Source organism: Stegostoma tigrinum, chromosome 31 (assembly GCF_030684315.1).
Source record: "Stegostoma tigrinum isolate sSteTig4 chromosome 31, sSteTig4.hap1, whole genome shotgun sequence".
In the NCBI taxonomy this organism is placed as follows: Eukaryota; Metazoa; Chordata; class Chondrichthyes; order Orectolobiformes; family Stegostomatidae; genus Stegostoma; species Stegostoma tigrinum.
The window spans coordinates 15,751,252-15,774,294 of NC_081384.1; the positions used below are offsets into that span (position 1 = coordinate 15,751,252).

The 23,043-nt window shown below is 40.4% G+C and overlaps 1 protein-coding gene across 1 annotated transcript in view; it reads right to left on the bottom strand.

Moving 5' to 3' along the window:
• The window catches only part of vat1 (vesicle amine transport 1), a 46,887-nt gene that overhangs the window by 18,336 nt on the left and 5,508 nt on the right, over positions 1–23,043 (bottom strand). Inside the window, exons 2-5 of the mRNA XM_048560463.2 lie at positions 22,449–22,656; positions 12,890–13,060; positions 12,442–12,531; positions 3,056–3,291 (exon numbers count right to left, since the gene is read on the bottom strand). Coding sequence (XP_048416420.1) covers positions 3,056–3,291; positions 12,442–12,531; positions 12,890–13,060; positions 22,449–22,656 — 705 coding nt within the window. The remainder of the gene's footprint in view (positions 1–3,055; positions 3,292–12,441; positions 12,532–12,889; positions 13,061–22,448; positions 22,657–23,043) is intronic.

A 23,043-nucleotide genomic window follows, 5' to 3' on the forward strand; every position in this document is an offset into this window, starting at 1 on the left:
CTCAGATTCAAATCTTAGGGCTTACATTAAAACAGAAGAGCTACTCACAGAGGCACATCCTCTAGGAGAGGGAAAACAAAAAGTACTGATCTTGTAAATAATGGTTTTAACATTAGAAAATCAGTGACAGTAATAATAAAAAAAAAAACAGGGATACAAGATAGTGGAGGGAGCCGTGAAGAAAGGCAGAGACATTAGCAACCTGCTACACAAGGTTATAGAATATTTTACCATTAGTAGTTATGACGACCTTTTAAAAAAAACAAAATTGAAAAAAATGTACGTGTCTCACTTCTTAACACAGCAGATCACTAGATCATGAGCTTTAGAATTATAGCATTTGTACAGCACAATAGCCACCATTTGGCTCAAGTCTGCACCAAACCTCTGAACAGCATCCCACCAGGACACTAATTCCCAAATTATCCCTGTAACCTCGGATTGTGCATGGATAATCCACCTCATGACACACTAGAGGATTTAGGATGGCCAATCCACCTAAACTGCTCAGCTCTGGGCAGTGGGAGGAAACTGAGACAGACATGGGGAGGACGTGCTAACTCCAGACAGACGCACACAGTCACCCCAAAGCTGGAATCAAACTGTAGTCCCTGACATTGGTGAGACAGCGGTACTGAGCCACCCTAGCAGTAACTGCGGCTAAGTTTAAACTTTTAGTCTTGTGACCAAGGGCAGATCAATCATGATCCACTGCTGCTCCACTTGGAGCTAACAGCACCAACTGATAATTGAACTGGGGACACAGCTGGAACAGAGTGCATCAAGAAAACCAATAGTTCATTTTATTACCAGGCATTCCAGAGAAAGAGATAAGTGTGGAGCTGGAAAAACACTGCAGCCCAGGCAGCAGAGGAGCAGGAAAGTTGATGTTTTGGATCAGGACCCATCTTCAGAAAAAGGGGTCCACACTGTCATCTGACTCGGTACTTCTTACTAGCTCCAGAGAAGCAGCATTTATTAGATTTGGTGTCCAAGACTAAAGAGAACCACAAGCCAACATAGCTGCTGGTTTTATTAGCAAAGCTTCAAAAATATTGTATTCCAGGAATTTACAATGAAGTGTAAGCTTGTAGCCAGATGAATTTTGGTTCACAGATCATTGGCTGTTTTTACACAGATGGTTGAGAAGAAGCAGCAGTCTAACTCAAGTCGTGGCTCTGAACAAACCAAGAGGTAATTTACACATTTCACACATTCCTAGGACTTCCCAGGACACTTTGCCCCCAATGATTCACTGCGAGTGTAGTCAGCACGTTGTATGTGGCATGTAGATAACCAAATCACATGTCATTATGTCAACAGAAGTGCAGTAGGGGAAGGGTCAGTGCTGCTCCAAAATCTCTCCTTTCTGGCAATGCCAGAAAAAAAAAGTGAACATTACAAAGTTTAGAATACTTAGCTTACAAAATATTGGTTTATTATATGCCAAAAACTTTTCAATACTATTTTAGTAACAGAGAGAAGAGAGTGAGTGTTGCTGGAGGTGTGTGTCTGTGTATATGGGGGAGTTGGTGGGGGTGCTGACATGGCTACATAGAAGTACAAGGAAATTGAGGTGTAGGAGCTGCTTCCATAAAACCTTCTACCTACCACATGTCTTGAACTTCAAACTTCAGACTCAGTTCCTTGGTCTCTCCTCATTCTAGAGACTGAGCTGTTCCAGAATAAAAAAGGGGCAGGCCATTTAAGATTTAAAAAACAGGGAGGAGTTTCTTCACAGAGGGTGCCGAGTGAAAGTTCTCTACCCAGAGGGCACAACATTGGAGCAGTTTTTAAAGACAGATCAACAGATTTCTGCATATTATTGACAAAAAGGATATGGAGATATGCAGAGCAAGTGGCACAGAGATAGCTGCTCAGCGATAAACTTTGGAATGGCAGAAAAGGCTCAAGGAACTCCTGCTCCTTTCTCTTCCAACCAACGCCCAGCCACCGCCCCCACCATGCTTTAAGGCTCTCACTTCTCCTTACCCAAGCTTTACAAGGAAATTACTCAGAACATGCTTGAATGCATGTCACTACTTTAACGACTTGTCAACTATTTCAGAATGGCCTGTGGTCAACAAAAAAAAAACGACAAAAAAGATTTACTAGAACAGAATTATAGGATGGAGGGAGCTTAGCTACATGGAAACACTAGCATTGATATGGGAGAAGATTTGCAGAATGTATGAAGTTTTTGACAAAAAAAAAATCTTTGAGGAATGGTTGAGGGACAGAAGAGAGCATGTGAGATTTGGAATGCTGTTTCTAAGGGTAGTAAAAGCAGACTCAAAAAGACGACAAATCAGTTAAATAGCAGATGCGAAAAGATTGACAATGGCTGTGACTAACAGCAAGAAGAGACTGTCAAACAGGTACTGGAAAAGCATGGACAGAATGGCTTCCTTCTGTGGCATTAGGGTTGTAATGCAAACTGCTCTCAAACAGCCATTCCTAATTCATTAAAAAAAATTCACTTTTTCAGGCTTCAAGTTACAGACAATACAGTCAAGGGAATGTTGGCTCTGCACAGTAATCCAGAAGAAATACACACTGCCTGGCAATCAACTCCTTCATCCCACGATTAAGTTAAGAAAAAATATCAGTTACCTCTCGCTTCTTCGGCTTGGGGGACACCAAGTCATTTTGCAGTACTTTGCACATTGTCCCAAATGAAAGCATTAAACAATTATCTCCTGATGAGCTTTCTTAATCTAAGCCATTCTTTTCACCATAAAATGAACTGGGTTATTTAAAATAGAGCTAGGGAAGGGATCAGAGGCATTGAAATAAAGGAAAATAAGAATGAAAAATGACAAGTTTGACTGAATTGCAGATATTTTTCATGATGATCGAGCTGTCAGCACTGACAGCCTGCTCGACCTGACTGCTCTCAGGCTCGGAGGTGAATACCTCAGTGTAGAACACAAAAATTTTAAAAAAAAGCAAGAAAGCAAAAGTGGATGCCGATGTTATTTACAAAGCAGTAACAATGCAGATATGGGAAAGGTAGGTATTACAAGTCACCAAAGAAAAAGGCCAAGTTTCTTACCTGTTCAAATGACCACACAGAGTCTATTCGAGGCTTGATTTTCCCTTCTTTGTACAGGGAAAACAAATTGGTGACAGCATCCTGAACCTGGTCAGCTTGCAGGTAGCCCAGATGATAGCCACACACAGCTTTATTGGAATGCAACAGCTGCAAGCTATTAACAGTGAATTTATTCCACCACAACTTTGCCATAGCTAATGGATTCCGTTTCGGTCCAGTCAGAAGGTTGGCTGCACCTAGTTAGGAAAATATCAATTAGGTCACTCAAATTACAGAAGGAAACAAAAGAAAAGTTGCTCCAGAAGGTCTCAGCAAATTCTGCTGAGAACGGCCATTTCTAAACTGGAAAATGGCCAATGTCTAGCAAGATCTGGACTTGGGCAGCATAGCAATCCACATGACAGGCTGGATTGACCAGGTCATGTAACTTCATTTATATGCAGTCAGCAACATTCATGGCAGTGCAACTAGAAACTTGCAAACTTGATTTGTAATTACTTACATGCATATTTAAATGCAATTATAAAACTGCTTTGCATACCCAGCAATGTACTAGTCTTTGTCTTGTCCCATTGAAACTAGCAAATGTACTGGCATGTGGGACAAGTCAGAGACCCTGTTCTGCTCCTCCTCTGCCATACCATTCTTCTCATATTTATGTGCGAAGAACAAATGGAGCTCTTTACAGAACTAGATTCATTTGCTTATAACTGTCTTCAGAGCATTTAATGTATTCCCATTAAAGCGCCAGGGCCGGCTGCAAAGTCAAACTGATTTCTGAATAGCTTTCAAGGAGAATGGAATAAACACTGACTTCATACAGGCACCATGGAGTATCACAGGGATAAGCAGCACAGAACCCAACTCTGCAGGAACTGCCAAAGTGCAGTAAATTGGGGTCACCAACACTGCTTTTAACCAACATGTAAATGCACTTTTATTTACAGTATTTGGTTTTACCACAGGAATTTAGGATCTATAATGTGGGGTCATGGAATTTTTATTCCTGATTTGGTCACGATTAAAACACAGCAAGCTCTCTGTACTCAGCCAGGATTAGGCTGACATACTCTTTCACTTCTCTTTCCCAGCACTAACACCCACCCACCCACCCCCTCCAGCCTTCATTCAGTCAAATGATTTGCGCTTCTCTACTATTAAGTGGACTAGGTGAAAGGTCAATGTACACAGTTGACCAGAAATTCCTACCCACACTAAACTTCCAGGGTAACTCAAAGAAAAAATTAGAAAACAAGGAAGAAGTCACCAGCATTAGCTGTGAGTGGAAAAGGTAAATAATTACTGCTTCCAATATACTAAACAAGTTTCAGAACGACATATCCACAGTGTCAACCTTGCAAGCAAGAACAAAAAGAATCACATTGCCACAATCCTCTGCCAAATACAAATGATAAACGTGAAGTTTATCTATAAAATGTGGACTAGAACAAACCTGTGACCCATTGTAATTATACATGCTAGGCATATATCCAGACAGATATACATTTATTGTTTCAGAGATAGTCGGAACTGCAGATGCTGGAGAATCCGAGATAACAAAGTGTAGAGCTTAAAGAACACAGCAGGCCAAGCAGCAGGAAAGCTCACATTTCAGGTCGAGACCCTTCTTCAGAATTTCTGAAGAGGGGCCTAGGCCCGAAAAATCAGCTTTCCTGCTCCTCTGAAGCTGCATGGCCTGCTGTGTTCCTCAAGCTCTATACCTTGTTATCTCAGATATAGATTTATGTCACTTGTCTTCAAAAAGGCATCTGAGCAAAATGACCAATTAAATAACAAAACTTGGCATTTGTGGGGTTGGGGTCATGCCAGTCAACAAGAGAAAGAAATTATTCTAACTTCATTCACTTTTCAAAACCTGTGTGAAAGGAGACCCTCATTTCAGTCTTCAGGTTAAATTAGAGCCCTGAATTGAAAGGGTGACATGCTTCGCCAATTCATCTTCAACCACCATTTAGCAGGGAAGACATTTAAACAATGTCAAATTAAATATAACATCAATCATAGCACTCCAACTTTACAATAACTTCAAAATTGCTTTTATCGACATCCAGCATACAAGAACTTTGGTGTCAAGTCAACTGTTTACGACAATAATCAATGCAATTTTTATGGAGAAATTGCTTATTTTAAACCCAGGCATGATCACCCAGTGAAATACATCTCTTAGGAAAGCAACTCAATTGGAGAAATAAAATACAAGCTGTAAAAACGTTTTACTAAAAGCAGATTAGTGTTTTGAGTTTGTCACACATGGAATGCAACAAGTGACACAGAGTGAAGCATTTTGTTACAGGGAAACACACACCCTGCCTGAAGTCAGGTGACCATGACCTACACAGGAAATCCAGGTATGACCTCTGCAAGGCCAGAGATTCCGTAAGGAAGTACCAAACTAGTCTGGAGAGCCAGACTAAGCACATGCTCACGTGGCAGAAACAGGCTACCAAGTGAAGTTGAACAGAATCTTGGGCAACAGCACATCCTGGAGATAGTTAGAACTGCTGATGATAGAGTTTGAGGTAACAGTGCGGAGCTGAAGGAACAGGAGAGTTGACGATTTGGGTTGGGACCCTTCTTCAGGAATGGTGGGGGGGGGGGGGGGAAGAGAGACACACACAGGAGCAGATTAGGTGGGATAGAAAATGGACAGGTCAAGGAAGCAGAGGGGGAGGAGTGAAGGAGTTGGTCATGGGAGGGGAGATTTTGAAGCTAGCAAAGTCCACACTAAGACCATCAGGTTGGAGGCTCCCAAGGTGGAATGAGGTGCTGCTCCCCCTCCAGATTTCAGCCACCTGGAAACTGGAGGAACACCTCATATTCCACCTTGGGAGCCAATAACCCAATGGCCTCAATGTGGACTCTACTAGCTTCAAATCTCCCCACCTCCAACCTCATCCCATGATGAGCAAAATCAGTAAGCAAAAAGTAAACAAAGCCTCCATGATAATCCTCAACACTGGAGTCCTGCAAGGCTGCGTACTCAGTCCCCCACTGCACTCCTTACACTCTCGGCTGCGCGGCCAAAGTCCACCCTAACTCCAGTTACATGTTTGCTGACGACACCACCATTGTAGGTCGGATCTCAAACAATGAGACAGAGTACAGGAAAGAAATTGAGTGCTCAGTGGCATGGTTTAAAAGACAAATGTCTCCATTATTGTCAGCAAAACACAAGAGCTGGTGGTTAACTTCAGGAAGCAGAGTGGGAGGGCACACCCCTGTTTGCATCAATGGTGCAGAGGTGGAGATGGTCCACAGTGTCAAGTTCCTGGGAGAGATGATCAATCTGTCCTGGTCCACCCATAAGGACATGACAGTCAAGAAGGCACAGCAACGCTGCTACTTCCTCAGGAAGGTAAGGGAATTCAGCATGCCCATAAAAACTCTTACCAATTTTTATAGATACACTACTGATGCATCCAGATAGGATGCTTTGTGGGGTATGGCAACTGCTCTTCCCGAGACCACAAGAAATGAGAGAGTCAGGAACACAGCCCAGTCCATCATGCAAACCAGCCTTCCAATCACTGACTCCGTCGCTACTTGTACTGCCTTGGGAAAGTAGCCAACATAATCAAAGACTCCTCCCACTCCAGGTGTACTCTCTTCCATCAGGAAGAGGATAAATGTTTGAATACATGTTTTAAAAAAACCCAAGAACAGCTTCAGGCCTACTGTCAGACTTTTAAATGTTCAATGAGGACCTCTTGTGCCGCACCTTCTGTGTGGCTGTAACACTGCTACCTTGATGCACTCTGTATGGTACATTCTGCCGCTCGAGCAAGCAAAACACCAGTTTTCACTGTATCCTGGTACTTGTGACAATAAATCAAGTCAAATTATTATTGGACGCCAAAGATTATTAATGTTCATGAACAAATTGTCAAAGGTATTCATTCAGCCAAATTTTAAAGAGAGTATCAGATTTGATGACAATCATGCACCTAGGATTCGAGAGTTATGATATAGTAATTAGAGAATGCACTAGGAAACTAGGGCCCAAAAACCGAGCCAGTGAAAGTGAGTCACATTCCAATCAAATTGTTAGCTGTGAAACAGATGTCGTGTCAAACCACAAAAAAAGAGAAAAATGAACTAACCCAACTTAAAAGAAATTATGCAATGATAGTACACAGACAGCACACCTTGAAAGTTTGACAACTAGAGAATAGAATAATGAATGACAGATAGGGAATCTAGATGATTTTGATGTATAGTACTGAAAACTCTTACTTAAAATAAAGGTCTTCGCATACAAAGAAAAGACAAAAGGTCTTTGGCTGTTTTGTAATACAGACTTAAAATTAGCGTGTTAGCTTCAAAATTAACCTCAAATCAGTATATTGCTAAACATAAGAATGCTATAAAGTCCCTCTTAAGGAGTCCATTACATTTTAAATCTAGAAAAGCTACGAAAATACAAATTAACTCCATTGTTTAAACAACCACTTGTGTCACATTCAAATCGTTTAATGAAAACTTCTTGCTGCTTTTCAATGTGATTAGCAAGAAGTGTTACTTCCTCCCAGCAAAGTGTAGACTTAGCTTTATTGGCAAGATAATGCTGCACCAAGCAAAGTACTCCTTGCTCTTTGACAGTTCGAATAGCAGATGTATTTGTGCCTGAATTTGCAAAGCTGTAAGTTGAAGGTTTCCATTCTGATAGGCAGATATATCCTGTCACTCTTCACAGCGTAGATTTACAGAATTTTTGTTCCCCCTTGTCCCATGCAAAATGTTCCATTACCAAACGGCATCATGCCACGAAACCACAAACTCTCAGCTCCTGAAGCAAGCCATTGTGGAGGGTGGCTTGGTTAAAAAGAAAAGACTCAAGCATTCATCATGTTTTTCCACTAACCATTATAGTAGTATTATTAAATGGTTTTATGATCTTTGACCTGTGTTCATCAAAACTCTACTGTGTTTATTTATCAAGCCAGTAGCCAATGTAACTTGCCAATTAGCCCATGTCTGGCGGACTCAGGCCTGCACAAAAATTGAGGTGATGTTTAGCTACGCACTTCACTAACAGAGTCTACAAAGTCAAAACTAATGCCATCAAGTATTCATTGTTCAGTGAATAATACCACCAAACACTCAGCTTGGGGGTACAGAGTGGAAAAGCTTGACAGTGCCATTTGGTCTACGATGTTTTTGGCAGCTTTTAGTAACACATCATTTAAGCTTATATCTGTATAAGATATGAAGTACTAATTGTGCAATTGTGGGGAGGAGTGGAGAAAGAATAGGTCCAACTTTCTCCAAATCAAACCCTGTCCCAAAAATCTCCACTATTTCTCTAAACTAATCTTGCCAATGAGATCCACTTGCTGCTCTGATCTTAAAGGTTTGAACCCATTCAACTTTTCTTCCTGGTTTCCAGTTTAGTCAAACCCCCCTTTCTTTCTTTAAAAAAGGGACTATGCCCTTCTCATACAAACTTGCCACAGCCCCACAGGAAAAAAAAAGGGGAACCTTGAACCGTTTCATCCTTAAAAATACTGGTGTTATCCCAACATCTTATCATCTAAGTCTTCAGACTGATCAAAGTTCTAAGAAGCTGGGTAATCACATTTCTGAAACAAAGAAATTGTTGGAAGAACTAAGGAAGGGTCATTGGACCGAAACATTAACTCTGACTTCTCTCCACAATGCCACTAGATCTGCTGAGCTTTCACAACAGTTTCTGCTTTTGCTTCAGATTTACAGCATCCACACTTGTTCCCCCCACCCAGTTTTAAAAAAAAAATCAGATTTCTGCCCCAGTTAAAGCACCTAAACAGTTCTTAAACAGCTAGCCTATGTAAATGCAAATGTCAACTCTTTGCAACTCGTAGTTCCATTCAAAATTATGTTCCAACATCCCACCAACATTATTTGGGTGAGACTGTATTGACTTAATTCCATTCTTAAACTACCTATGTCTCAAGCCAAAAGCCACCTGCAATGGATTCACTCGTGAACCTTTACTTCTGCTGGCCCAATGATTTACTCCTGCTCCAACGATTTTCCAACTAGGTGATGCCCAAGCCTCCGTTCTCACAGAGATGAAAAAGATAGGTGCAAAAATTAACAAGTGACCCAGAAAACAAAAGTCCCACTTATGATAGCCCTTCTTACATAATCGCTCCATTACTGCTCCAGATGAAGTAACACATGCACATTTCACAGGGGCAGCTGGCCATTTAAGTTATTAGCTCTTTCCACTAGTCATTTTGGTAGGAAATTCAGTGTGCACACAGTCAACCTGCAGAGCAGGTCTGAAATTTATGCATTTCTTCGGATAGTCAGGGTACCCCTTTATAACAAACCTCAGGACATCTTTAGGTATTTGAAAAGTCAGGACTACTTTGGAATTTTAAAAAGTTGAATGAATACAAATTGTAAGTGCATCTATTCTGTTAAGATCATGACATCCATCAAGTTTTCATCAAGGCAGCTGAATATTCTGCCCTTTACATTTTTTAACAGATGTCTATACCATATAAAATCAGAGAAAAAAATTTACTCCCTTGTTATGTTCAGCAAGTCTGCAGGTTTAATTACAGATACAGGATTGATATTACAAGCATCTGTTATCAGAGGTAGGTACCTACCTCTTCAGTTTGGATGACAGTTGAAAAGGGTCACATATTCTTTGAAATAAAATTCACTTACAATAATAAGAACTGTGCAATTGGTCAAAATTTGTTGTAATGCTCTATCCTGTTTCATTTCATCAACTGTACTTTTTATTAACAATACACTGACATCTACGATAACCAACTACTTTTAGAAGTTTTTTTAAATCTCTCCAATGGGCCACAAGGGCTGTAAAAGATGGATAATAGAAGAGTTGGCAGGAGATGTCAGGACAGAGATTAGTGGTATGGGTTGACATAGGAGCTATAAGAAGGGCCATTTGGAGATTGGGTAAGGTGACAATGAGTGCACATGCACATGGATCAGTGAGCTTGAGAGGTATTTTATTCTTTTTAAACTTTTAACAGTGCTAGAGGCCAAAGGCATTGCTGTGAACAAACTCAACTCCTTATCCTGCATGCTCCTCACTGACTAACAGCCCATTCCGAGATTGAGAAGTGTTTGCCAGGACAGATGAAGTTGGGTTCATGGAGTCAGGAATTCAACAACATTGCATCCCTGATTCAGGCAAACAAGAACACCCGGGCCGTGGTGCTATTCACACATATGCACAAAATCAGCTCCATCCCACATTCATTTCACTTGACCCTCCTAACTTTCCTTAAACCATTAGTTTTGACAAAAATACATGATTGGTGACAAGCAATTAAATACTGGGAGGACGGAAGTTAACAAGACCACAAATTCAATTCCGTAACTGCCAACATCAATCTCCCTAGCAGAAGCTAAACCAGATTGATCACCACCTTAGGTGGTCTTCAGTTCAAATGGAGCTCCCTATTGTGTATGCATACATGAGACTACAATGACCCATTCAGGTCTTCATAACAAAACCCCTGTTTCTGCTCATCTGCTCTCCAAACCGTCATTGTGCCTCCATTACATCTAGGCTGGATTATTCCAATGCACCTCTAGCCAACTGCATTTGTTCTATTTTCCGTAACCCCGATTATTCAAAGCTCGTGTTGCAAGGTGCATGGAGTCCAATTTGGAAATCTTACCTGTGCCCACTGGCCTGTGTTCCCAATTAAGCCAAGCCTTGATTTCAACATTTGCACCTTTTCACTTCATTCTACGGCCTCACCTCTCATTATTCTCGGACCTCCTCCAGTCTTCAGGGTTCCTAACACTCCGCCAATCCTGGCCTCTTAAAAACATACCCAGTTTGATTATCTTCAATTAGCAGCTGTACCTTCCATTAAGGCATCTAATTGTTGAGAATCTGACTTCACAACCGTGAGCAATTTTAAAAAGTTCCAATGCTTTATACATTAAAGCATTGTTTTGTGTTACTGCCATGGGCCCATTGTGGTCTCTTTGCTACTTTAAAACCTTCATGACCATTGCTGGAAATGAAACTTAATACTTAGAATATCATAGTCATGACTTGTGCTGTATCTAGAAGCTCCATAACTTGAGGCTTTAAGGAAATCCTGCTCCTGTTATGCAAAAGCCAGTTCCTGTCACCAAGTATGTTTAAACAAAGAAGCACGATAGGAATGCAACCTTTTCAGTGGGGAATTCTATACACAAGACGAATTAAGTAAGGCTTCAAACCAGCAAATGATAAACCATGCTCCATTTAGGGTGGTTAGAGAAATCCATAAATGTCACATCATGCTTTGGAGGACAGATTGAAATTTTAAGAAAATCTAGCCAGTGTGGTTCAGCATTTACAAGTACTACCCCTGATCAGAAATAGCCATGTCATATGGACAAGCACATCAACAGTACAAAAAAAGTTAGGAACAATACTTTAGAACAAAAAAAACAAATCAAACTAAATCCAAAAAGACTGTAGCTCCCAAATAAAATACAAACAAAAACGTGTAATCGGAATCTTAAATACATCTCTGCTACACAGATTAGGGCAGGACTCCAAGTGTTATCACTAGCTAACTTTGAGATCCTGAGCTCCAATGCAGCGGTAAAGCTCAGAGCGCAAGAGAGCGAGCGAGAGAGAGCACGCGAGCAAGTTATAACAGTGGTGCTCCTCTGACAGGCCCAAACTCTTGTCCCCCTTCAGTGGGGAAGGGGACGAACAATTTACACTTTAAAAAGAGGGTCACAGTGGGAAAAGGACTGGGAATCAATGGCACTGGGTTTGGGTGGATGGGGGCTGTATAATTCACTGGGAAGATAGTGTTTTGGGTAAATTTCCTGTCATACAAAGATGAAAGTATAAAGTATCGAAACCTGGTTTAGGCTGTAGGAGTGAATGGGCAACTTAATAATTTAGTGAATTTGTTGACCCATGTTAAAAAACCCAGCCCTATGTTTGCCTGCAGAAACAGTTAATTCCACAACCTACATGCAACTGAACCATCTACTGGCTTACGTGATAGGCTTAGCTCAATTGCTGAAAGAGTGCATAAAAATAAAGTCCAGCAATGAAAAACAAAAGTCAGCTATGTTACAAGGTAACTAAAGAAATCTCAGCAATTAGGCATGTCAACATTAGCTCCAACCCAATATGGACACAGTCACTAAAGTAAACATTTTAAAGAAAATTTTCTACTTAAACACACTGGAGAACAGAGATGCCTAAGGAGAAGGTCATCATAGCCATTATCATCTCCTTTGTGGAAGCCAGGTTAGGCCAATAAATTTAGTTACCAGCAATGAACACGAATTAAAAAGAAAATCATTACTACATGGAGAATGTCATCTTCTTAATATTACTGACAATTCTAACAATTCAGTATTGCAATGATATTTACCGTAAAGTACGATTTTTCCCATTGGTTTGAGCAAGTTAAAGCCTTTAGTTGTGTCACCTCCACCCAGGGGATCCAAAACAATGTCAACACCTAAAAAAGGACACAATTACAGAATAGTGATCATTTCAGCACTTCCAATGATAAAATGCTAGTTAACATCGAAGCACAATTTAAAAATCTGCAAATACAAAAGCAGAGGAATGATGCGAACTAGTATTTTAAAATAAAGTAAAAATTGAGTACTTGCTATGGAGTTGCAAAGATAAATGGCATTGCAAGACTTACATGCTGCCCAATGGTTAATTTATACAGCCGTTCTGGTGAAGGTACACAGTTAATTTTTTTTAAAAAACCAAATCAGACATGATTGGTGTGGGTGTCCTTTAAATCTAAAATTGTCCCTTTCTGGCTTTTAATATTAGCTTTGTTTCTCTTTTCATGCCATTACCATTAGGGGATATCTTTCTAACTTCTTCAGCATAGTCCAAGGTAGAATAGTCGATGGGATGAGTCACACCCTGTTCTTTGATGAGTTCATGTTTAGATGCTGAGGCAGTTCCAAAGATAGTCACATCTTTAACTATTTTACACAGTTGCGTTGCAGCAGTCCCCACACCTCCTGCAATCAGTCAAGAAAAACCTGTTAGTAGCTACCAACATTTCTGAAAATGGTGAATATAAGCACTTGTCCCAAGGAATAGATTAAAACAACTACTTTGTCCTAAAAACCTTTTACAGATGATGAGACCAATCACAACCCATTCCTCAGAACCTGAACTCCAAAATACTTTTGCTCCATCATTGTAAAGGCATACATTCATTCTGTTATCTTGGTCAACAAAAAGGGGTTGAAAAATAAAGTCAAACAAGGTTACACAGTTGCCCAGAGGGAACAATACTTTAAATTTGGCATTTTTAATCAAACTCTTTGCCAAACTACAACTTATTTTGGTTTGGCTGTATTGATTCACGTTATAAAACAGAACAGAATAACAACAGTTACACTGACCGAGTATTTATAGCCATTTCTGGAGACTTACAAGTGAACAGTTTCAGTGTAAGGACAGTAGAAGGGAATGATTGGGAGATCTGAACTTCATCCCCACACCCAGTGTTAGCGAACCAGCACCAGTCACATGGGAAAAATAAACAAGCAACATTTCTTTTGTAGGTTTAAGAAAGGCTATTGAGTGTTGTACAGTTTGGTCAGTTGAAACTCAAAATGCCTTTTTAATGCAAAAAAGGCTCTATGGAGGTTATTCAATAGAATTAAAACAGAGATCAGATACTTTGTTAAATAAAGGCTAAGTGAAGTCCATTTTTAATTATAAAAAAAGGTTGGTCAATCTGCTCAAAGGTCTCTGGTGAAAATTTTACTCAGGACTGGTAAAGCATGTTACTTTTTAAATTTAAAAAAAAGCAACCATTCACCGAGTTTGCAGAAAACTCAGGCAAACAGACAAAGGCACAAGGCATAACGCTTATGTACACTGGCAAGTCATATGGAGATAGAATGAGATCCTGTATTGCTAAGACAAAGCTGAAACCAGTCATGACTAGATTTCAAATTAAAAGTGTCATGATCAGATATCAACTAAACCTCAAGCAAGAGCTTTGGATAAATTCCAGTTAAACAAGGTGAATAAATTAAATTTGGATTTTTTTTCAAATTATTTTTAAAATGATTTGTAATGATTAGTTTTAAATGAAGTAATGGTTACGCTCAAAAAAAGGTCATTACCATGGAAACAAAAAGGCAGCATGCCTAACGTAGATAGGAAGGAGGCGACCTGGTCGAGAGCTTTGAAAAAAATTCCAAAATGTACCTTTCAAAAGTTACATTTTTTTCAAATTTTCCTGCCTATTTTGCAGTAAATGATTGCGTTGGTAAATATACAAGAATACATTCAGATACTAAAATAACCATGGAACATAGAACAGTTAGATTTTTAATGATTTAAATTTCATTCCTAAAAGCTTTTATCTCACGTACATCCAACTTTAAAACCAGCAATTCAGGATTATTTGCAAGTGGAACTTCTTTGGTCATATGGACTGGAGTTACTTTAATAAATGATATCTAAACACATAGAACATTTAAAATGACAACGGCTCCAAGGAAGAAAAGAAAAATGTTTCTTACAGTGCAATGTACTTTTGGCATTAAAAAATTTTTCATGTAACGCCTTTCTCCTTCCATCATTCCTACCCAACACCCACTTGCAATTGCCAGAAAAAAGTGAATGCTATCACTAGAATACAAAGGAAATGACAGAGCTCTTCTCTGCTACATCCCCTCCCACACGTTAGAATTGCTTGGCGAATTTTTTCTCCATTAAGTTACTTCTCCAATTCAATTGGAAACTATCAGTTTAACACGGCCTTGAACTGACTTCTGGAACAGCTATTTGTTCAGGAAAGGCTACGATCTTTTTCCTTAATGGCATTCACCCAAGAATCTGCTAAAAACCAAAATACTCCAACACAAACTCATTATGACAAATGCCACCAACCTTCAAAAAAACTTAAATCTATCGAGTCAATTGCTTCAATTCAAACCCAGTTAGCTACAAAACAAAACAAACTAAACAATTTCCACACCACATCAGCTGAATAGAATATTTCTTTTGGGCACAAGTCAAGAGTCACTGGTGTTTATCACATTTCTGCACAATCTTCAGTAGAAACAAATCCCAGCATTACTTAATAAATGGTTTCAGCAAAAAGTCACCATCCTTATGCTTTCCTTGAAAAATAAAATGGTTTTGGAAGCTGCAATTAGTTCACAATTTTCCCGTAAAGCCACACTTTTAAAGTTTCTTACCCATATCCACCTGGAGGTCTCTCTTCCTTTTATGGCTGTTTGATTAAAGTGCCAGTGACAGTCCACTATACAGAGTCACTGCAATATACATTCCACTAGAGAACCCCAGTAAGCAACTGGCTGCAGAACAAAAGAGCAAAACTTGCATCCTTCTAGTTTTTCCTCTCCCTGTCCAAGTGACATTAGGATTTCATAGCTGTAAACCAAATAGGGGCAAGAGGTCAGTTGCATGGAAACTTATGGAAAATGTTAAGGGTGGGGAGGGATCAGAGGTTATTAAAGATTCCAGAACAAGTAATAGGACAGAACATACGTAAAAAAGTCAGGACTCTAGTTTCAGTCATAGCAGATAAGGGAATAACCGAGAAGGGAGGTGCAGTCAACACAGGCTGAGAGTGTTGTACTTAAATGCACGCTGTATACGATACAACGTGAATGAGCTTGTAGAGCAGATCAAAATCGGCAAGTACAATGTTGTGGGCTTCAAAGAGATGTGGCTGCAAGACGATTAGGGCTGGGAACTAAATATCTGAGGATATGTATCCTATTGAAGTGACAGGCAGATGGGTAGAGGGGACAGGATTGCCTGCTCTGTAATTCAAAAAAAAAACAATAACAATTAGTGATGTTGTCAAGTTGTATGGTGTAGAGTCTGTGGGGGTTATGTACAGGCGTCCTAGCAGCAGTCAGGATGCAAGGAGGAAAATAAAATCAGGAAGACAGAAAATGGTGTACAAGAAAGCACTATTACAGTAATCATGGAGAACTCCAATATGCAGGAGGACAGGGGCGGTGGACTGAAAAGAGATCAGGTAGCAGATGTCAAAAAAAGGAATTCAAAGAATATCCAAAATGATTTTCTGGAGCAGACTGTGGTACAGTTTTATCAGGGAACAGGTAATTCTGGCAGTGATGTAATGGGACAAACTTTATGAAGGAGCTTTATGAAGGTGAAGGAACCCCTACGGGGCAGTGACCATAATATGATAGAATTTAACCTGTATTTTCAGATGGAGAAGCTGGAATCAGATGTAACACTATAATAATTGAGTAAAAGGTAACTACAAGGATAAGGACAAGAAGGATGAGCTGGCCGTAGTCGATTAGAAGGGGAACAGGGAAGACAGTGGAGCAATGGCAGGGGTTTCCAGGAGTAATTTGAGAGGCACAGCAAAAATTCATCCCAAGGGAGAAGAAACATTCGAAGGGGAGGTCAAGGCAACTCAGGTATGGAATAAAAGTAAAAAACAACTAGAAAGTGTGGTGCAGTCTAGTCAGATAGCTTAAAAAACTTCAGTAGAGATAACTGAAGAAACAATAAGCAGGGAGAAGATGAAATATGAAGGAAGCTAGCTGGTAATACAAAGATTGCAAGAGGTTTTTTGGATATCTAAAAAGAGACGCGCACACGCATGCAAAGAGGGGACAATGGACTGTTGGAAAGTGAGGCTGACGATTGTAGGGAGAGGAACAAAGAAATGGCAGAGGAACTGAATGGGTATGTTATCTCAGTTTTCAAATGAAAGGCAGCAACATACTAGAACTTCAAGACAGTCTGGGGAAAAAAAAAGCAAGTATAATGGCCATCACCAAGGAGAAAGTGCTGGGCATGCTGAGAGGTCTGAAGGTGGATTTAAAAAAAAACGCACCACTCAGAACAATTGAACTACATAGAAACTGAAACACAGAAGATAGGAGCAGAGGAGGCCATTCAACCCTTTGAGTCTGCTCTGCCAATCACCACGATCATCCAACGCAACAGCTAATCCTGGTTTCTCCCCATAACCTTTGATCCCATTCGCCCCAAGTGCTATATCTGGTTGTCTCTCGAATACATTCAATGTTCTGGCATCAGCTACTTCCTGTGGTAATGAATTCCACAGGCTCACCACTCTTTGGGTGAAGAACTGTTACCTCATCTGTCCTAAATCACCCTGAATCCTCAGATAGTGACCCCTGGTTCTGGACACACCCACCATCAGGAACATTCTCCCTGCATCTACCCTGTCTAGTCCTGACAGACTTTTAAGTCTCTATGAGATTATGCCCTCATTTGTCTGAACGCTACTGAAAACAATCCTGACCTCGTCAATCCCTCCTCGTAAGTCAGTCCCGCTATCCCTGGATGGAGCCTGGTAAACCATTCTTGCACTCCTTTGAGACCCCAGAGCTATGAAAGAGGTAGCTGAAGCAATGGTGGCAATCCTTCAGGAATCGTTAGAGTCAGGAAGAGTGCCAGAGAACTGGAAAATGGCTAACGTAACATGCCTAAGAAATGAGGGAGGCAGAAGACAAACAACTATAGGCCAGTTAGCCTGACCTCGGTCATTGTTAAGATTTGAGTCCATTTTTAAAGACGAGACTGCAGAGCACTTGAAAGTGCTCACCAAAGGGAGGGCATACCTGACAAATCTGTTAGAATTCTCTGAGGAAGTAATGAGCTAGTTAGGTAAAGAGACATTGGACGTGATCTATTTGGATTTCCAGAAAGCCTTTGACAAGGTGCCACACAGATGGCTGCTAAATAAGAGCCCAGAGTGTTAGGGGCAAGGTACTGACACAGATCGCAGGTTGGCTGACTTGCAGAAGACAGAGTGGGGATAAAGGGAGCTTTTTCAGGATGGTGGCTGGTGACCAGTAGAGTTCCGCAGGCATCAGTAATGGGATCACAATTATTCATGTTAAAACATTAACAATCTGGATGAAGGAACTGAGGGCATTATTGTTAAGTTTACAGATGACAAGAATGTGGGTGCAGGGACAGGTAGTGGTGTTGAGAATGTGGGGAGGCTGCAGAAGTACTTGGACAGGCTAGACAGTGTGCAAAAGAGGAATGGCTGATGTAATACAACCTAGGAAAGTGTGAGGTTATACACTAAGTTTTTTTAAAAAAGCTACTTTTGAAATGGGAAAAGGCTTCAGAAATCTGAAGCACCATAGGGACTGGAGTCTGATTGAAACTTAGAAAACTGAGAGGCATGAATAGAGGAGTGGACGAGACAGCAGGTTGACCCTTTAGAATGGAGGAGGAATTTCTTCAGCTAGAGGTTGGTGAATCTGTGATACTCACTGCTGCAGAAAGCAGTGGAGGCCAAGCCCAGTAGAGGACAGAGCAATAGGTTCTTGATTAGTAAAAGCTATACAGAGAACACAGGAGCATAGGGATTGAGGTACATATCAGCCATAAATCAATGAAGGAGCAGGCTTGATGGGCCAAATTGCCTAATTCTGCTCCAACATCTATTGGTAGTCCTCCCATTTCACTGTAGTCCAAACTATGGATCAAACTGGAAAGAATGAAAAAAGTGTACTTAGTGACAACCGGTTTAATTTTCCGGCCACATTCTCACAATCAGAGTTACCTTGCTAGTTCTTGTTCAATTATGGGCACCTCCAAACACGACTTGTACATGCTCTATGCTGATTCTCGAGAGCAGCCAAACCCATTTCTGTTTGCCAATATCCTTCAAAATAAAAAACCAATTCCATTCTACCCACTTTCTTCATCCAAAAAAGTTTCACTGGAAACAGCAAGTTGCGGATCAAGATTTAAGTAGTCTGTCACAGGGTTCAAGTCCTACCTGCTCCACAGGCATGTAGTAACATTGCCGAACAGGCAGCTCAGCAAATGTACACCCTGGTTTCCTCGCTATCTACTTTCTCTGCACTGGTACTGAAGATACCTCAACAGTCTTGTCCTGATTGGAATACAGGACTTCAATCTGCAATCATTCATCTTTTACTTTCCAATCCCATTGAGTCTAATAAAAGGGAAATGCTTAATATTTTTCAATAACATTAGTTCGTGGACAAGACTTCCAGTGGACCCTTAACCTGGTCTTTGTCATCCAATTTAGAGAGAGTGTCAGAGTCATACAGCATGGAAACAGGCCCTTCAGTCCAACTAGTCCACACCAACCATGTTCCCAAATCAAATTAGTCTCACATGCCTGCATTCAGCCTATTTCCCTCCAATGTTTCCTATTTATGTACCCATCCAAATGTCTTTTAACTGTTTAACGGCACCTGCATCCACGACTTCTGACAATTCATTCCATGTATGAACCACCAAAAAAGTTCTCATGTTCTTTTAAAAAGCTCTCTCACTTTAAACAACTAAAAAAGGGGCCAAATTCCTACCCTAGGGAAAGATCCTGGTTATTCACCTTACCGTTGCCCTTCATGATTTTATAAATCTCTTTTTTTTTAAAAAAAAAAGTGTTTGCTCCACCTCCTACATTCTAGTGGAAAAAAAAAGTCCCAGCCTCTCCTTTTCACTCAAAACCTCTATTTCCAGCAACATGGGTAAATTTTTCTGGACCCTCTCCAGTTTAATAATATCCTTCCAATAGCACAGTGACCAGAACTGTACACAGTACTCCAGAAGAGACCTTACCAGCAGCCTGTACAACTGCAACATGACATCTCAACATCTATGCTCAATGACCTCAGCAATGAATGCAAGTGTGCTAAATGCCTTCTTAACCAACCTGTCTACAATTGACACAAATTTCAAAGAATTATGCACCTGAACCCATACATCTTTGTTCTACAACACTACCCAAGATCTTACCTTTAATTGTAAAAGCCCTGCCCATGTTCATGTTCCAAAACGCAATCCCTCACATTTATCCAAATTAAACTCCAGCTACCACTCCTCAGCCCATTGCTGAATTGACCAAGATCTCTTTGTAATCTTAGGATACCTTCTTCGCTGTCCACTATACAACCAATTTTGGCATCATCTGCAAGCTTCCTAACCATGCCTCCTAAATTCTCATTCAAATCATTTGTATAAAATTACAGAAGTAGACCCAGCCCTGTGGAACCCCATTGGTCACAGGCTTCCAATCTGAAAAATAATCTTCCACCATCACCCTTTGGCTTTACGGTCAGAGACAATTTTGTATCCAATTGGCAAGCTCTCCCTGAATCCCATGTAATCTAAATGAGCCAGGGTGGGGGTGGAAATCAGTAGTTAGTAGCTAGCACTAATGCACAGTTGCCCACTGGTGATTTTCCAGTAAATATAGCCAAAGTTTGCCAACCAACTTAAGGGTGACAGACAGCTCTCAAAACGGAGCCCTAATAGTGACTTTCAAGCCCTGAAGAAATTAGCCTTTTCAGAAAAGAAAGAAAAAGAGAGAGTTCTTCCATTCTGTAGTGCTCTCACTTCTAACCTATAACTGTGGAGGGGATGAGGAAGGTGGTGGTAGAGTGGTTATTTCACTGCATTAGTTACATGGTACCCGAGAATAGTGTTTTGGGAAACACGTTTGAAATTCACCATTACAGATAATGAACTTTGAACTCAGTACAAATAATAAAAAAAATCCAACCTAATGGTGGCCATGTAATCACTACTAATTCTTGTAAAAGCCCATCTAGTTCATTAATGCTCTTTAGGAAAGCAAATCTGCTATCCTTGCCAAGTCCGGCCTATGTGTGCTTCCAAACCTACAGTAACACGGCTGACCTTTAAAATAAGAGATAACAAGGTGTAGAGCTGCATTAACACAGCAGGCCAAGCAACAACATAGGGGCAGGAAAGTTGACGTTTCGGGCCTTAACCCTTTTTCAGAAAGCTTGATGGTCACTATTATTAGGGCTTCATTTGAGACTTTTAAAATACCCTCAAAGGCAGTGATAGATGGGTAATAAATGTGGGTTTAAACAAGTGACACTCACATTCCACAAAAAATTTTATTTTAAAAATCCTGTTCAAAGTTCTTTTTAAACATGAAAAGAAATACACATAGCATGCCACAATTGGAGGGAGGTGAGGGGGTGGGGAGGAGAAGGGTTCCATTCAATCAGGACAGCCTGTAATTGGGGCCGAAGGGCCCATGGGCCCACCATAACCTGTTGGAGAACTGTTCCCCTGTCTAGGTACCAGGGGACGCCCTCCAGGCAGCTATATTGTTCACAGCCCCAGAGAGCTGGGAGTCCAACTGGAAAACACATTTGTTGGAGGCTAACAGGGCTTCCACAAGCTCAAGTGGCTACCTACAAACTTTCCCCACACCAAAAATAAACACCCATGAAAAAAATTGAAACAGTGTGAATGTATATTCTGTCCCACTTCTGGCTGAAGTTCTACTCCAACACTTCCCAAATTGTTACCTCATTAATATCATGCATTCTGAAAAATTATTTAGTATGGATCCCTCAACTAACAAAGGCCTCTGACGTACAAAATACAATTGAACCATTTAAGCAGCTGTCTGTTGTAAAACCCCTTTCATGAAACTTGCACTGACAAAGACATGTTTGTGGGCTGTGGCTATGCTTAAAATGACTGCCATATTCCATTCAATGGTAACTGCATCAGGCAAGTTACTGTATTAATGTTACAGCTTGGGCCATTGTTCAACAAGGTGCACTATGGACTTCATTTCTACACAATTAGATTAAAATTCATGCATGTTATATAATAAAGCTAGTGCCAAATCATTTTTGCAAATAGCTTGGCTATTTCTTTTATACAAAAACTGATCTAGTTTAGGAGTACTCCAAAGCATCACATGTATCTCAGTTTTTGGCTACTGGTTTAGGTATTTTAATTATGCAGCAAAGTGTATTCCTGATAACCACAGTCTCAATTCTCAAAAATGAATGCAAGAGAAAAACTAAACAATCAAGGGAAATGAGTTGTAACAAAATTAAGAGCTCCAAAGACATATTGCTTTGCTCCTTCCTCAGCAAGTTTTTAAATTGTTCAATTATGAAACCTCATTTGCTCTGCTAGTGCATGTTTAAATTCAATAGGCTGTTTTAACATAAGCGTTTGCCACATCGGTTATCTCCTGTATATTAAGAATCCAACTGATATTCATTGCAACTATCATGCACAAACATTATATTCCCCACTCACATAAAAGTCTCTAAAGAACTGTTAAGTGCTTATGTTACAACATAACTGCATGCTTCTGGTGGAGTTGAGCTTCAAGTGATCAGAGGTAAGATGGTGTGAGATCTTTACATGCACAGGTCACAAACAACAATGGTGACAATAGTGTTAGCATGTATCTTAAAGTATACTGACCATGGGATACGAAAACTGATCCCCATTTTACACAATGAAATTCAGTTAAAGATTCCAGGTTACAATATAGCACAAATTTACAACATACTTCAAGTGAACTAAGGAAAAAGAAAATTGGACAGTGACAGGAACTCTTACCAGCTGCCATATGGATGAGAATGCTCTGATTTGGACGCAGATTTGCAAAGTCATAGATCATCATGTACGCAGTGATATAATTGACAGGAATGGCAGCAGCATCTTCAAAACTCATCCCGTCAGGCATCAGGAAGGTACTACTGACAGGAATCACAACCAGTTCGGACCATAATCCTGCTCTGTTCATTATAACAACACGGTCACCAACCTTTAAGAAAAATAGAGAGAAACAGCCAGAGAGTCAGGATTGAAAACAGCAGCCAACAACCTGAGGTTAAGCATAACATTGGTGCAATCTTAGATTATGTCAAAATGTAAGCTTTAGTCATTTATAACCTAGATGATTGATCACTTCTTACAATTCACTACAGTCCTGACAGCGATTAAAGTGGTTTGCCAAGATTAGTTGTATCAGTGATAATGGGAACAGCAGATGCTGGAGAATCCAAGATAACAAAGTGTGGAGCTGGATGAACACAGCAGACCAAGCAGCATCTCTGAGCACAAAAGCTGACGTTTCGGGCCTAGACCCTTCATCAGAGAGGGGAATGGGGTGAGGGAACTGGAATAAATAGGGAGGTGGGGGGGGGGGGGG